This window comes from Limulus polyphemus, unplaced genomic scaffold, assembly GCF_000517525.1.
Source record: "Limulus polyphemus unplaced genomic scaffold, Limulus_polyphemus-2.1.2 Scaffold337, whole genome shotgun sequence".
Lineage (NCBI taxonomy): Eukaryota > Metazoa > Arthropoda > Merostomata > Xiphosura > Limulidae > Limulus > Limulus polyphemus.
In genome coordinates this window covers 401,583-418,990 of record NW_013665947.1, presented here as the reverse complement: position 1 = coordinate 418,990, position 17,408 = coordinate 401,583, and the positions used below count along the sequence as shown (strand labels likewise).

Here is a 17,408-nt window from a genome sequence, read left to right as displayed (position 1 = left end):
TGATTGTTATAACGCTTATTAATCGGGACATGTCAGATATTTGACCAGGAACATTTATAAATTTCGAACATTTAACGTCAGTGGGTGGAAACTCGGCGAAGAAAAAGAGGGCTAGTTAGCTCCCCGTTAAATGAATTTTACCTACGTCAACTCGAAATTAACTCGCTCATCGTGAACCCTCAATAAGATATCAAGGAAGTTCTAGACAAGAAAGAATACTTTATATTGCTTGTAAGTTTGTAAAACTTTTATATATAAATCATTGTTTTTAATAACTATTTGTAATAACTGTTATTGTAAATTGTATTGTTCTTTATAAATTAAAACATATTTGTATTAAAAAACTGTATGTATCAATCTTGTTGGCAAATATCATAAATTGGAGATATATCGGCAAATATTTAACTACTAAATCTAAATTATCATTTAGCTCGGTTTCAAACCATTCGAAATTGTAATACGTAACAAATATAACATAATAAGTATAATTTTTTTTGGGATAATAATACTAAAAGAAGTCTTAAAAATTTATCAAATTACAAATCATACTTATTGGTAAATTAAAAAGAAGTTTTTTGTCTGTTTTGGTTAACGAAATCTGTCAACAAGTATATTTTTCAGTATAATATGTTTTATTGCATATCTAAGTCTCTCCTGTCAAATAAAAAACACATTTTTTTATGAACGATATATGGGTTCAGTCACATAATTGAAACTGTATTCTCCCATCCTTTTTGCTTACTGTCAAAATAAAAACACTGTAATTTTTTTCATATTTGCTAATTGAATTGCCATTGCTATGTGCTAACATAGTTTAACCATTTTTTTACTTGACCATCGTTATGTTATTTCATGACTTTTTTGTAATTTTGTTTCTCACCATACGTTATGCTCGGAAACCAAACATTTGTATTATTGTTAGTAATATCACACATATAATATATTTATAAATATTGAAAAGAAAACTTGATAATGCACCTAAACCTAAATAAATACCTGACAGGAATTTAGATGAGAACAAATCGACAATCGGCATTATAAATGTTGGTCGCCGAGAAGTAAACATCTGGGGAGCTCGAAGATAGATTTATCTTCGTTCAACCCGCAGGAGATAAGTGTTGGTTATCTAGAGGTTAAGAACATTGACTATAGTGAAGGGATGATTTTGATAGATAGATTTATCTTCGTTCGCCCCGCAGGAGATAATTGTTGTTTATCTAGAGGTTAAGTATATTGATTATAGTGAAGGGACGATTTTAATAGATAGATTTATCTTCGTTCGCCCCGCAGGAGATAAGTGTTGTTTATCTAGAGGTTAAGTATATTGATTATAATGAAGGGACGATTCTGATAGATAGATTTATCTTCGTTCGCCCCGCAGGAGATAATTGTTGTTTATCTAGAGGTTAAGTATATTGATTATAATGAAGGGACGATTTTAATAGATAGATTTATCTTCGTTCGCCCCGCAGGAGAAAAGTGTTGTTTATCTAGAGGTTAAGTATATTGGTTATAATGAAGGGACGATTCTGATAGACAGATTTATCTTCGTTCGCCCCGCAGGAGATAAGTGTTGTTTATCTAGAGGTTAAGTATATTGATTTCAGTGAAGGGATGATTTTGATAGATAGATTTATCTTCGTTCGCCCCGCAAGAGATAAGTGTTGTTTATCTAGAGGTTAAGTACATTGACTGTAGTGAAGGGTTGATTTTGGGTGTCATAAGTATAATATTTTAATGCACGAGATGCGTGAAATAGGCGTGATGTGAGGTGAAGGAGGCAAAGTTGATGAGTAGCCGAGAAGAAATAGTACTACATCGACAAACTATCAACAAACGGGCCTTTTCATGGCCTGGAAGGGATCTGTAAATTCAAATGCTGTGGCTGAGATCTATAAATACTATGCTTAGACGTGAAGATTTTGCTGACAGACTTACGCTGACTTAATGAAGAAATGCTAATATCGTACATGAAGATTTTGCTGACAGACTTACGCTGATTTAATGAAGAAATGCTAATATCGTACATGCAGATTTTGCTGACAGACTTACGCTGACTTAATGAAGAAATGCTAATATCGTACATGAAGATTTTGTTGACAGACTGACGCTGACTTAATGAAGAAATGCTAATATCGTACATGCAGATTTTGCTGACAGACTGACGCTGACTTAATGAAGAAATGCTAATATCGTACGTGAAGATTTTGCTGACAGACTTACGCTGACTTAATGAAGAAATGCTAATATCGTACGTGAAGATTTTGCTGAAAGACTGACGCTGACTTAATGAAGAAATGCTAATAGTTGAATAGGTTGACTACAAACTTCGACAAGTAGATGAAGCTCTTTAAACCAATCCAACGTTAATCATTGTTTTATACATAGGTCATCTATAATCATTTGTTCATTAATAATTTGCTTTTATCCACTGTTATGATTGGTTTAATTCATAAGGTGCTAAACCTGTCACTAAGGTAACTAAATAGGTTATAAAGTTCTAAGTATATGCGTTTGCTAAACATTCACCTCATTTAAATAAAGACAAACATAAAAAGTATATATATTGCCAAAATAACTTAATTTATTGGTAAGAGACTATTCGGGCTACCGCCCTTTTTCAGACCTAAGTATAGCCTGTATTTAGATTTGGAGAAGGGCGGTAGCCTGAAACATCACCTATCAATAAATTATTTTAGCAACACATAAACCGTTCATGTTTTTTTATGCATTTTGGGTGTCGAAGCTGTTATTTTCTACGCATTTTCTAAATAAAAACAAATAACAACCAGAAAGTCAACATTTGCAAACATATTCAATATGTCTACTCACGTCCACATTAATCGCTAAGATCCTCAGAATACATTGGATATCAAGTGAGGATGGTTTTAAGGCAGGGAAAGGGATCATAAAAACTATAACATATATACTTCCGGGTGGATAGACACTTGACACAGTAACACCTTGATACATCTTTATGAGAAAGATGTATTGGAGCGTATTAAACTAACTAACGATATGTAGAACAGCCAGTTTTTGCCAAAAATAGATTTCTTCACAATTTCAAAACTTTACAGATAATTGTTATGGAAATATGATTCTATATGGTATATACAACTTCGTGCATTGTGTGAATCAAAACACTATTAATAACAGCCTTTTGTAAGGTTTACACATGCAGACAATGTCTCTAGGTTCAGAGTCCCTTATTACATATATTGCGAATTTAGTTTACTGTTGATCCCTATTAAATCGCAAGAAAAAATGAAATCCTAACTCTGTCTTTTACAGTCTGTAGGAGCTGTCACAAGGTAAAGTTTCATCTAGCTTGGAACGGAAAGCCTAAAGCATTAACTCTGCAAAATGTTTTGACACTTGTAAAATCGCTAAAAAGACACAAATCTCATATTTGTCTGATTTAGTATGTGTGAGCTGTCGTAAGGTATCTTTGTGCAAATTCTCTTCTGGACTGGTTGCAATACAGAGAAATACCAGGTCAAGAGCCCTAAGTGTACGATGTTGTTTAACTTGTGATCCCTGTAAAATAAAAAAAGAGGCAAATCCCAAATTTTTCTACTTTAGTCTATGAGAGTTGTTGCAAGGTATCTTTGTGCTAAGTCTTATTTGGATTCATGGAAGTGGAATGAATCTGGTGGCCAAAATGTGTACTTTTGTAATGTTTGGCCTTTTATCCCCTAAAATTGAAACTGGGATCTAAATAAAAGAAAATGAGAAAGGAATCTAAGCGTTTTGGATTAAGTTATGTGCCTTTAAAGGTTCAAAACGATCAGCTCAAAAATAAAAGAGGAGCACATAAGCTTAGCTGTTGGAAAGATGAAGAATGAAACACAAGAAATACAATACTTATCCCTTACTATGGGGGAAACGTAAAAATATAAAGATAAAAATAGAACATTTCCCTTATGCTTCTAAAATATTTCAACTTTGCTATACGTTTGGTTGTCGTACAATAATTTAATAACACCTAAGTTGCAAAGTCGTTAGAAAGAGCACTTATGAGCTGGCGTCATAGACTGTAACGATGATTATATATGTTAGTTTGCTTTAGCGCAAAGCTACGCAATAAACTACCTATATTTTGTCCACCACAAGGAATCTAACGCTACATTTTTAGCACTGTAAGTTTGTAAACTCACCGTTGACCCACTGGTGACTGGTAAAGAGGTGGTGAGACATAAGAATTTCTTTCATATAACGTACTCATCCCTCTGTATCTATTCCAATTAATTTTGTATATGTTTCATTAATAACCTTTACTTTTCAATGTATGTATTGGAAGATAAAACTTAAAGACAAACATGTAATTTACAATATATATATATATATTTGAAGTTGAGATTTGATATGATAAGTTTGATTATCATGTTGATTTATGAAAACCTGTATTTGCTCATCATTCGTTGTCTTGTTAATAGCGTTATGTGTAATGAAACTAGAATCCTCAATAACCGCGGCTGTAATTAGATCTCAAATCGATTAAGAGATGGAGCTATGAGCTAAAAGTTGTACTTGAAAAAAAAACAACAACAACAAGAACTCAGAGCCATTCTATGAATCGCTATGCCGCGGCTAAAAAGTAAACATATTCAATTCATCTATATGAGCTTCTAACTCCAGATAGAAAATAGTATCGTATTTTCCTTGAGAGTAAATGGAATGCTTGATTTATCGAACTTAAAAAATATTAATAAAAACATTTAAATTACGCCGTAACCACAATGATTGCAGTAAATCATATTATTATTATTTACTATTATTGTAATTGAGTCAGAAAATAGAAATTAGTACTTTTAATATTCGAAAATATATTTTTTTGAATTATAACAAATAATTAAAAACAACGTTTTATATTTACACAATAAAAACTTTATTGAAGCCGTAGTGCATATAAATATATTGTTTGTTTCAATCACCGCTATTTAAGGACTGATGAGCTGCCAAAACTTCAAGAGTAATATTATAGATTATAACTCATGTAAATTATCTCAAAACTTGTAGTAAACAAGAGATTTTACTTAAAAACAAACATGTAATTAATATATATATGTATATGTTGCATCAATATGTTGAGGTAATATTTGCTACCATATGCTATACACATAATATTTCAAAACAACTCATTATCAAATTTAGATAAATAATTCTGTAAAACAATAAAAGTTTCTTCTCCAGCTTAAAACAGACGAAATATCTATACTTAGTAAAACTATAATATCCATATAAAGCTAATGATGATCTATATTTAAATAACTGGAATTTACATCTCAAGGAGAAGGAATGATGAGTGTTAATACCTTTAGGGTGGTTTGTTTTAATGAAAATGGTTCCAAGATTAATTCGAAGGTTCTGTTGCTTTAATGTGTTTCCAAAACTATTTACTGAACGTTTTGGATGATTGCTCCAACTAAAAATGAATTATACTTGAGCCTTTATGTCCCACATTCATTTATTAACATGATAAACCATAAAATAATTTATGTATCACCTTTTATATTCTCTAAATTACCCCTTTTACTCTACACATTTTTATTGTCACTGCAATATCCGAAGAATAGTTTTTTTGTATGTTGAATTTCTCCAAAAGCTACTTGAGGTCTTTCCGCCTTTAATTTTAAAGTGATAAACCAGTTGGAAGGCAGGTAGTCATTGGTAACACTTGGACTGCTCTTTATAAACGAATAGTGGGGTTGACCGTCACATCATAACTTCCACAGAGTCGAAAGGGCAAGCATATTCAGCGATGGATTTGTAGAGCGAATTATTTGATACGAGTTGAAATAAGTTAATTTAAATATACAACTAATGTAAGTCTAACACATCACATAAAATACTTTTATTCAAAAATACACGCAGATAGGAATAAGCAATATTAATACACACATTTCTGATTAATTTGATATATGCGAAATACGTCATACGTTTTCATTTATCTGGAAATGATATTTTCTATACTTTTTCGTTGTTTTTGTGTGGAATTTAATAAACCGCTGGCATTGAAAAAAAGATACCAAATTAAAACACATGGTAGACTATCATACTGATGCTATTAAATATTTTGATGCATTACCTGCTATAATAAGTACAAAGGACAAAACTTCTGGGCTCTCTCCATCATTATAAACAGAAATGTACCACAATCCTTGGTCGAGAAAATGGACAAAATCCGTGTTGTGAAATTCCTAAATAAAATATAACATGTCTATGAGGCAGTCCAAGTTAAACATACTATAAAAACGTTTCAGTACAAACAATAAGACATTTTTCAATATATATTTAAAATGTTAAACACTGTAAGAAACGCTTTAGAGCACAAATTATACTAACGTTCCGTAGTAATGACCTAATTACCATATTTCGATACATATTCATAATACATTAATACAAGCAGAGACTGTTTTATAAGTAACCTACAAAGGGGCTAGTACTGCAGAAGGAGACTGTCATCAAGAATACATGCTTAAACTCGACATCAGTGACTTTTATGATTTACTGACTTTCACTTTGAGAGCTTATTACACGTATTTGTTAAACAAAAAACGATATTTCGGCTGAATGTTTTACACTTTAATGAGTGAATATAATAGCCCATTTTATAGGTAGTTTATCACATATAAACTTCACAATATATTTAAATCTGTGATATAGTCGCTACATGTAACTATTATTATTGTTGTTCGTAGTTCTTCTACTCATTAAGTCTTACATGCAGTTTCACAAATATTTATATTTTTGGGCGTAAAATGCCTACTATCTTACGTGATTCAAAAATCTATAAGTACTAACTAACAATAAAAAATTTTAATAATCTTCGAAGCTTTGCCAGTGTCGTGACACACTAAGCATTGTTTCAAAAATTTTCAAGAAATTAGGTTCTTTAGGGTTAGAAACCATAGTAACAAAGTAACATTTGTGATGTAGTGTTTTATGTGACTGTAGTTGTATAGGTCGTTGAAAAAAGTTGAAAGTTTGGTTTATAAAATTATTACTACTTTAAAGAGAATTGGCATGTACCAAAAGTTACCCTACACACCGTATGTGATTAAATCTCATAAGTTACCCTATACAACGTATGTGATTACATCTCATTAAAGTTCCTTATACTTTTTAATACGTAAAAACATAAACACAAAAATGAATTGGTCTTTGTGATTGAGATTCCAGTTTGTGCAGCCCTTCTGTCCCACATAGTGGATAATACTTTCGAGTACCATTGTTCTTAGACATTATACCGTTATAACCGAAAATAACTTTTCTCATTTCAGAAATACTTTTGGTATAAGTTATTTCGACTATGCTCTCTAAAGCGACCAGAGTGACATACGGCTGACAAATAACTCTTCATTATACGGCTGAAAAATAACTCTTCATTATGCTGCTGACAAATAACTCTTCAATATACGGCTGAAAAATAACTCTTCATTATGCAGCTGACAAATAACTCTCAATATACGGCTGACAAATAACTCTTCAATATACGGCTGAAAAATAACTCTTCAATATACGGCTGACAAACAACTCTTCAAGAGACGGCTGACAATTAACTCTTCAATATACGGCTGACAAACAACTCTTCAAGAGACGGCTGACAACTCTTCAATATGCTGCTGACAAATAGCTCTTCTTTGTACTGCTTACAAATAACCCTTCAACATACGGCTGACAAATAACCCTTCAATATACGGCTGACAAATGACTCTTCAATATACGGCCGACAAACAACTCTTCAAGAGACGGATGACAAATAACTCTTCAATATGCTGCTAACAAATAACTCTTCTATGTGCTGCTTACAAATAACCATTCAATATACGGCTGACAAATAACCCTTCAATATGCTGCTGACAAATAGCTCTTCTATGTACTGCTTACAAATAATCCTTCAATATACGGCTGACAATAACTCTCCAATATGCTGCTGGCAAATAACTCTTAAGTATGCTGCTGACAAATAACTCTGCAATATACGGCTGACAAATAACTCTTCAATATGCTGCTGACAAATAACTCTGCAATATACGGCTAACAAATAATTCTTCAATGCAGACAAGATATTTCAACAGCAAAGAATGTTAATACACCATATGTCGTGTCAATTCACGTATTATGTAATAATGAAAACTGAAAGGAATAATTTTGTTTTGACCTATCTACGCTTAGAAACATGGTATAATATATTGTTTAATTGTATATATTTCAGCGCCATCTTTCAGTTTTACATATTCTGTATTTTTTTTTCTTTTCGCGGTATTTTGAAATATTATTTTATCAAACTAAGACACCTTAAAATACTTTATATATTATTTGTTGTATTAATGTTAAAAACTTATAAAATATTGTTTTTGTTTAAAATTCTATATTATCTACTCTTTAAAACCAAATGACAATCGTGTCATATAATGTTATTTATGATCTATTAATACATCACATAATTGTTCTAACAAAACAAATACAGGAATAATTAGTATAGGTTTAATTTCACTATATCTAAGATGGTTAACTGTATAGAAAATGTTATGATTTGCTGTTATTTTTACTAATATACTGGGTTTCCTCCGGTTTTTTGACACGAATATTTGGCAAAACATCTCACTTCAAATGGCTTTTACATTGAAATAACTACTTGTTAATCAGAATTCTGTCATACTACTTAACATGAAAAATATTATTTCATAATATTTTAATTATCTTTGAAACACGATAAAAATACTATTGGTATTTCATTGATTCTATGTTAAGTATATATACACACACACATATATATAGATGTGTTTATGTACTAAGTATATATATATGTACATGTATTCTTAATATATTATCAAATGTATATTTATATCAAATTCTAAAAGTTATTTTAATCTCTTGTTTTCAAACCAAAAAGTAAACAAGTACTGATGTATATCGTGTTCTAAAACCTTAAAACAAAAAAACTGTTTTCAAAGCGTGGATAAACAGACTATAAAAATATTTTTTTGTTCTTACTTTAAGTGCCGTATCATCACTACTGCTTATGGGGCTGAGAATTTCGACAAAGTCATATCTTGTGTGGAAAGGGATACTATTTCTTCTTCCGTAGACCCCTATGCTTGCTCCCAGAGGAATGGAGAAGCTAAATTTGACCAAATCAGCTTCTCGTTGATGAAACTGAATATTCCAGTGTCCAAACGACTGTATACTTCTTGTGTTTCTTGTTCCAAGTCTTATTTCTGAAAATACGTCACTCTCGGGTGGCAGTATTTTAGCTGGTAACGAGGGTAGACCTATGGTTGCAGTAGAAACTTTAATCATTAATTGTAATAATTGTAAAACATGCCTATTATGTAATCTGTACTTTCAATAAATATAAATTTAAGATGTTAAAAATGAGCAATAAATCTGAATTTTTATTGATATAATTTTTGGAAATTCTTATTTATTAAATGTTATTCAATTTTTATACTCTATGGCTAGATATATCACATTATTTTATTGTTAGGATAACAATTTAAGAATTTTATAACTCAGAATTAACTTATTTTATCAAAAATATCCACTAATAAGGAATGCATAAGTTTAAAGTAGAAACGCATATATGCAAAAAACTTTGAAACAAATCTTATTGTTACTAACGTAACATAAGGTTCAAAATCATTAGCTTACTTTGGCTCTGTTATCTTATTATTAATCATTCATAGTATTAGCTGCCGTGCAAGTTATCAGTAATGCTACCTCACTGCGGATATACATTTTAATAATTTTCGATATTTTCTTTAAATCCACATTGAAATGATGCTGCAATATACACATTTTATTGAACGGTATTCATGAGCGAATAGTCAAACTATATTTCGGTCAGATCAAGAGAAAGCAGCTAAGTTAGATCAGCTACACTGGCAAGCAGACAAACAGGATACGATACACTGGATTTACTGGACATTTAATAGTGTGCCTCTATATCGTAGTTGTGGTACCCGTTTATAATTCTGTCTCTTGGATTTATCAATGTTTCAGGAATTTCGTCGTTTTTCTACGTTCATGTCTGAGCTCGCTAGGAACGTTGTTGTATTCATAATTGCAGATGCATTTTAAGTAGAACATTTTATCACTATTATGTTAATTTCTACATAATAATTAATTCCTAGAGCTAATACGAAAATAGGTATTTCCAATGGAAGGATTTCTTAAAAAAATATTAATATTTTTAGACTTCACTTTTGTTACTGGGAAGTTTAAATATTCTATAGATGTAAACATTCAGAAAATGTACTTCATCCCACGAAAAATTTACAGTGACTTAGATAAAAGATACGAATGGTGCAGTGATTGAATTTAAGAAACAGTTGTATTATTCCACAATGAATCAGAGGTATTTGTTCTGAGTTGTTCTTAGGGATTCTGGAACTATTTGAATATCTTTGATTATAGCAGCTACAGCCCATGGCTTACAACACCGATACTACTATTTTACTGTTTTGTGTTAGTGTAGTTATCGACTATATCAGTATTAGTCGTGGAAGTATTAATATATCATTCCGACCTGTGCTAATATGTGGTATTCTAGGGAAGACTTTCCTTCACGTAAGTTGCAGAACTGCTTCGTTACAAAAAGTGTATTGAAATAATGAATTTGCCTTAATTAAATCTTACGAATATAACAAACACCTTCGTCCAATCTCATGAAATACTTGGCTCCTCTATCACAGAATTAAGTAATACTGGAATAAAGAAAGTGTTCCTGAAGTAACAGCCTTCGCACACTTTGTGATAGCTCAATTAGATATAAAACAAGGTTTGGCAAGAAACATCTGTAGGAAAGAGTATGAAATGTATCGGTAATAGAAGTAAGCATCTAACAAGTCTATAGATTAGACACCAAAAAAAAACGTCTAATTCTTTAAACACTTTCTTGTATGGTTATACAGTCCTATTTGGGACAAGCACACTCTGTTGCAGTTTGAGTAGGCAAACGTTGTTGTTGGATATGAAGGCTGTTGTGCTGAATTCTTTCTGATGATCATTTTGCTTCTGCTTATTGAGATCTTTTCACTTTTATTCACGCCTTTCTTCACACAGCTTTTCCAAGCCCTGCAATTTTCTACTACTTCTTTTCAGTTCTCAACAGAAATTTCAAAAGTTTACATATCCCTTTTGCAAGCGTCCTTGTAGCGTATTTGGGAACGTGCAACTGATATTTTACCTGTCGCTAGCTCCCCATGCAGGTGATCCTTGGGATTATTCCTTCTTTTATGCGCCTTGTGTGTCCTAGCCATTTCATTCTTCTTTGACTCAATAGTGAGAAGATGTTTTGCATATTGGCGCTCTCAAGCACTTTGCTGTTGGTGGTTTTGTCCCGTCACGTAATGTCATTATGTTAAAATCAGGATATGTCGATCGGGGAATGGGAAATGCATCACGCTGCAACATCAAAATATTGACTTCGTTATGAAGTTTGTTTGAGCATTTACTAAATTTTGGACAAAAAATGATTGGTGATCAAATGAATCAGATTATAATTTTATAAGTGTAAAACAACCTAACTTGTTGCTTTCTCTATATCTTTTGTACTTTTATACATATCCTTTAAAATAGACAGTCAACCGATGGGACAGTGGTAAATCTACAGATTTACACCTCTAAAATCAGGGGTTCGATTCCCCTCCGCGGACACAGCAGATAACCTGATGTGGCTTTGCTATAAAAAAAAACACACAAACAAAACAGAAAAGAAAATTTAATAGTTTACTCTGTGACCATATGTAACCTAAGAACTAGAATAATGCTACAATTTACCTTTCGAGCTTGATACGTACGTTTTAACCCTGGTTCTGGTAAGACTGACTGCATATCCTTCACCATTACCGAACATGACTGTCTATTAGAGTGTTTCACATTTATCACTGTAAAATAGTAAACACGTCGTTCTCGTTATTTTGGTTTGAACTTGAATAATAAAATCATTCAACATTACGCACTCTGTTTGAAGCTACTAATCCATCTTTGGAAACACAGTAAGTAAATACATATTCCATTACAATAAATGTTGATATTCTGTATTCATAAGTAGAAACTAAGCTGCAGAGCCAAAAGTCAGTTCTTCAAAATGTGAAAATTTAAAATTTAAAACAATGATCTATATGACGATATTGAATACATTCTAGAAATCTAAAGTCCATTACCTGAGTAAAATCATTAATACAATGTTCATGTCATTAATACAGTGTTCAAATAATTAATACATTGTGTTCAAAGCATTAATACATTGTGTTCAAAGCATTAATACAGTGTTCAAATAATTAATACATTGTGTTCAAAGCATTAATACATTGTGTTCAAAGCATTAATACAGTGTTCAACTCATTAATACACTGTTCAAATAATAAATACAGTGTTCAAATAATTAACACACTGTTCAAATCATTAATACAGTGTTCAAATAACTAATACATTGTGTTCAGATCATTAATGCAGTGTTCAAAGCATTAATACACTGTTCAAATAATGAATAGAGTGTTCAAATCATTAACACAATGTTCAAAGCAATAATACAGTATTCAAATCATTAACACAGTGTTCAAAGCAATAATACAGTATTCAAATCATTAACACAGTGTTCAAGGCATTAATACAGTGTTTAAATCATTAGTACAGCGTTCAAATCATTAATACAGTGTTCAAATCATTAACACAGTGTTCAAAGCATTAATACAGTATTCAAATCATTATTACAGTGTTCTTTTCCTTTAAAGTCCAAAATTGAAAACCTTTTTGGGGATTTCTTTCATTTAAGGTTTTGGGTAGCAAAGTTTATAAAATACATTTAACTACTTGCATTTTGTTTCAAGAATGCAATGTGATACTAACATTTATGTTATCTGTTAGGATATTATGTTGAACAAACCATTTGCATGTATGTAGTTCAATGTTTTTTAATACACGTGGTATGAGTGCGGGAATTTCATTAGTTATCTCATCTAAGTAATTAAGGAACAATAACAACCATAAAAGCTTTAGTATGCAATCTTTTGCGAATGAGATTTTCGTTTGCAAAAGTTTTAATTGACTTATATTACTGGAACATATGACGTTGTACGTCCTTTTACACTGTTTACTTTTCTCTTGTGTAAAACAAAAAGGGCAAAAAAAGACAAAAACAGAAGGTAACAAGGTATAAAAACTTTCAGGGATTGTTAAAAAGTAGCCCGTATTCATAACTGAAGTCTTGTATCTTTGAAACAAAAAAAAAAAAGAGAGAAGACGAAACTTTTACCTAGAGCAAATCTTAAACAAAAAACTTGTACAGTTATCTCACGCTACTTCTGGTATATTATTACTTAGTATGTTAACAACTAGACACTTTGTGACGATCTCGTCTCAATTGTTGTCATGGTTAGTAAACCGATACAATCACCTAGGTCTAATTATTAATTAATTAGTAACTTATATCTATATGTAGTCTGATTTACCCTACATTTTAGCTGCTAATATGTTATCGTCTTTAATTAAGAAGGACCATCTCTGTGTGAGTAGTAGCCGTGATTCGAGCCCGGGTCTACCTGATGGAAGTCTGATACATTATCAACTGGATTAGGGACTCCTTCTTTTAGAAAATCCAGTTTGATTGTTTTCAAGCTTTCGCTGAGCTCTACGCTAGATTGACTGAATGCGTTATTAGTTAAGTGGATATAAAAGGCTTTTAGACGGCAGCAGATTATCAGTCAAAACGTAGGGTAAAACCAGTTTGTAATTAATATTTATTTATTTAGAAAGTGGTTAACTGATAATTAGGCTTAGGTGATGACACAGACCATGACTATAATGTTAACAAGTAGTTTCATAACTGGCTGCATCATATAAAATAAAAACGTTTCTGCAAACAATTATAATAAATCACAAAACTGCTCACCTACAAAATATGATAAGGCTATAAGAAGAACAACTGAAATAAACATAAAGGTTAGAGCTGCACATTTCCAGCTGCAACGAGATGACAGTGTTTTCCTCAAATGTAATCGAGAATGAACAAAATGGTGGCTTGCCAAAGGACGTTCTGTGTTGTTACGGACGGGAACAACAGGCACAGGTGGTCTAAAACAAAACAAAAATATATCCTAAAACAACAGATTTATTTATACCCGTCACTCTTCTTTTTTTTAACGTGTTTCACCAAAACAATCATAATTTCTTTACAGTTTCATATATCTTAAATAATGCGTACATCTTGCTCTCGGTATGAGTTACACGCGTATTTTCACACACTAATACGCTCTAGAGAACAAAAAAAGACGCGAAAAACTTCCACAACAAAGAATACAGCACCGTACTGCAATTTTCCGATTTCCCACATCTCTTCACTCATGTTCTAAACAAAAATTTTTTATTTATGTAATATATATTTTAAATTTAAAAAACAAACTGCATCTAGCACAACAGGCTGAAAAAAAGTATTGTAACTAAAAATATTTTGGGTAAGAAAAATATTTAAGTGCATTTCAATCTTAAAGGCGGTGGTATTTTGGTGGTATGATTAGTTGGATAAACGGATTGTATGACAGCTTACGTATCATCGAGCTTCAGCTGTCATTTCGTTCGGCGTAACTAGTAATAAAGTGAACGTTCGTTCATTAAATTTCTGTTACAAACATTGCGCCTCATGTAATGACGCTAGAGCATAGGATTAAGCAATGGAATTATTTTTCTTTTCAGATAAAACTTTAATCACGCCAACTCCAGAACGTTTTCCTTTTTTTTGTGATATTACATCTTCATCAAGGTTTTGTATTTTTTTAATATATCTCAAAGCTCAACTGATATTCTTAGTACGAAAACAAGTTATGTATCTTCAGAAAATGTTGCCTACACAGAAAAGATAAAAACATATTTAATACGAATAGTCAGTTTTTCTCTGAAAAATATAGATATAACACAGAATTCTTGTATTAATGTTAGATATAACACAGACTTCTTGTATTAATGTTAGATATAACACAGACTTCTTGTATTGATGTTAGATATAACACAAACTGCTTGTATTAATGTTAGATATGACACAGACTTCTTGTATTAATGTTAGATATAACACAGACTTCTTGTATTAACGTTGGATATAACACAGACTTCTTGTATTAATGTTAGATATAACACAGACTGCTTGTATTAACGTTAGATATAACACAGACTTCTTGTATTAATGTTAGATATAACACAGACTTCTTGTATTAATGTTAGATATAACACAGACTTCTTGTATTGATGTTAGATATAACACAAACTGCTTATATTAATGTTAGATATAACACAGACTTTTTGTATTAATGTTAGATATAACACAGACTTCTTGTATTAATGTTAGATATAACACAGACTTCTTGTATTAATGTTAGATATAACACAGACTTCTTGTATTAATGTTAGATATAACACAGACTTCTTGTATTGATGTTAGATATAACACAGACTTCTTGTATTAACGTTGGATATAACACAGACTTCTTGTATTAATGTTAGATATAACACAGACTGCTTGTATTAATGTTAGATATAACACAGACTTCTTGTATTAATGTTAGATATAACACAGACTGCTTGTATTAATGTTAGATATAACACAGACTTCTTGTATTAATGTAAAATGTAATACATTTCTCGTGTACCTTAGATCTTTCTTGTGAAAGCTACTTTCATTTTAGAAATGCGGCTAGTCAAAATCGTTGGTATATATTAGATATATTATTTTATCTAGTGTTATGAACTTTTATTTTTAGGGTACGATTTAGTTTCTAAATAAGTTGTGCACATTATGTACGACGGGTTATATCCATCGACTCTTGTCACTAATGTACGTGTGATATCCATCGATTCCTGTCACTAACGTGCGGGTATTGTACAGCGACTCCTGTCACTAACGTGCGGGTAATATCCACTAACTCCTATTACTAACGTACGGGTAATGTACACCGACTGCTCTCACTAGCGTACGGGTAATATCCGTCTACTCCTATCACTAAAGTACGGGTAATATCCATCGACTCCTCTCACTAATGTACGGGTAATGTCCATCGACTCCTGTCATTTACGTATGGGTAATATCCATAAAGTCCTGTCATTAAAGTACAGGTAATATCCACCGACTTCTGTCATTAATTTACAGGTTCAAACCTACAACATCACAGGCAATTGTTCAAGAAATAGAGAGAGCATCATATGACACCAAATTTATCAGCCGAAATGTATGGCTAATAGATATATATATTCATAATAAATAAAATAGGACTAAATTATTTTAATCCAAGTATAATATTTATGCTTTATTATAATAATAGCTTTTAAATTAACAATTTGGAAATCTTTGTAACAACAATATTACAAACCTCCAAAAACACTGAAAATTTATCCAAAACACATTATAATGCTAAGAGATGCAGGAAGCAATGACTTTTTTTTTATTTTCTTAATCAGAAAATTTCTCGTAAGCTTATGTAGATTCGTTTGTTCTGTTCGTTTGTTTTAAAACAGACCCACACTGGGCTGTCTGCTCTGTCCACCGCGGGAAATCGAACCCCGGGTTTGAGCGTTGTAAGTCCTTAGACTTACCGCTGTCCCACGAGGTGACTATGTAGATTCAACATATGTAAATTAGAATTATTTACTTTTTACCAAAATTAATGCACAAAAACAGTTTACTATTATATTTTTTACCAAAATTAATGTACCACAGTGATTACTATTACATTTTTTTTATCAAAATTAATGGACAACAACAGTATATTTTACTTTTTAATATTAGTAATGAAATGTATTAAATAGGAATGGAGGCTAGAATTGGGTAGAAGTCATTACCTGCGAATCTATTATTGTTTAGTACCACAACTCCAAGAATACAAGACAACCTTGATAACAAAACATATTTCAAGGTGACTCGAAATCCAACTGAATGATCAACTTTTCTCTTCGTGTAAATGATATGTTTGATCCTATTTGGAAATATAGAGTTCACAAGGGCAGTTAAGTTTATCTTCTCCTATAAAATGCAATCATACACTATTTTTTTTCTTATAGGTTTAATTAAAACACTTAAAAACGTTTATCAATACACAAGTTTTATCAAACATTCTAAATGACTATTAAGCTTCAAAAGAGCCAAGAACTTTTGACTAATATCTTTATTTGACGAGTTAAGTAACCAAAATGTTTCATAGATAAATATGTTTCTCAGACACCATAACGGGTCTTGTGATGGGCAGATAAACATACATCATTAGAACAAGAGGATCTAACCATGGAGAGCAGTCAGTTCTTTCATTTTCGAGTTGTAGGCCAGAAACAATATACATCTCTCATTGAACACAGTTGTAAAAGTACGTTGTATTGAAGTAATGGACAGTATTGTTTGGTTTACCTGATGCTTGCGTTTT

General features: G+C 31.5%; 1 protein-coding gene across 2 annotated transcripts in view; it reads right to left on the bottom strand.

Moving 5' to 3' along the window:
* The window catches only part of LOC106457488 (teneurin-m-like), a 259,591-nt gene that overhangs the window by 53,201 nt on the left and 188,982 nt on the right, over positions 1-17,408 (bottom strand). Inside the window, exons 5-8 of one of the 2 annotated variants that reach the window (XM_022383443.1) lie at positions 13,901-14,082; positions 11,808-11,894; positions 9,001-9,278; positions 6,089-6,200 (exon numbers count right to left, since the gene is read on the bottom strand). In XM_022383443.1, the coding sequence (XP_022239151.1) occupies positions 6,089-6,200; positions 9,001-9,278; positions 11,808-11,894; positions 13,901-14,082 (659 nt within the window). Of the gene's footprint in view, positions 1-6,088; positions 6,201-9,000; positions 9,279-11,787; positions 11,895-13,900; positions 14,083-17,408 lie in introns of those variants that run through there. The other variant, XM_022383444.1, reaches the window with a different exon arrangement.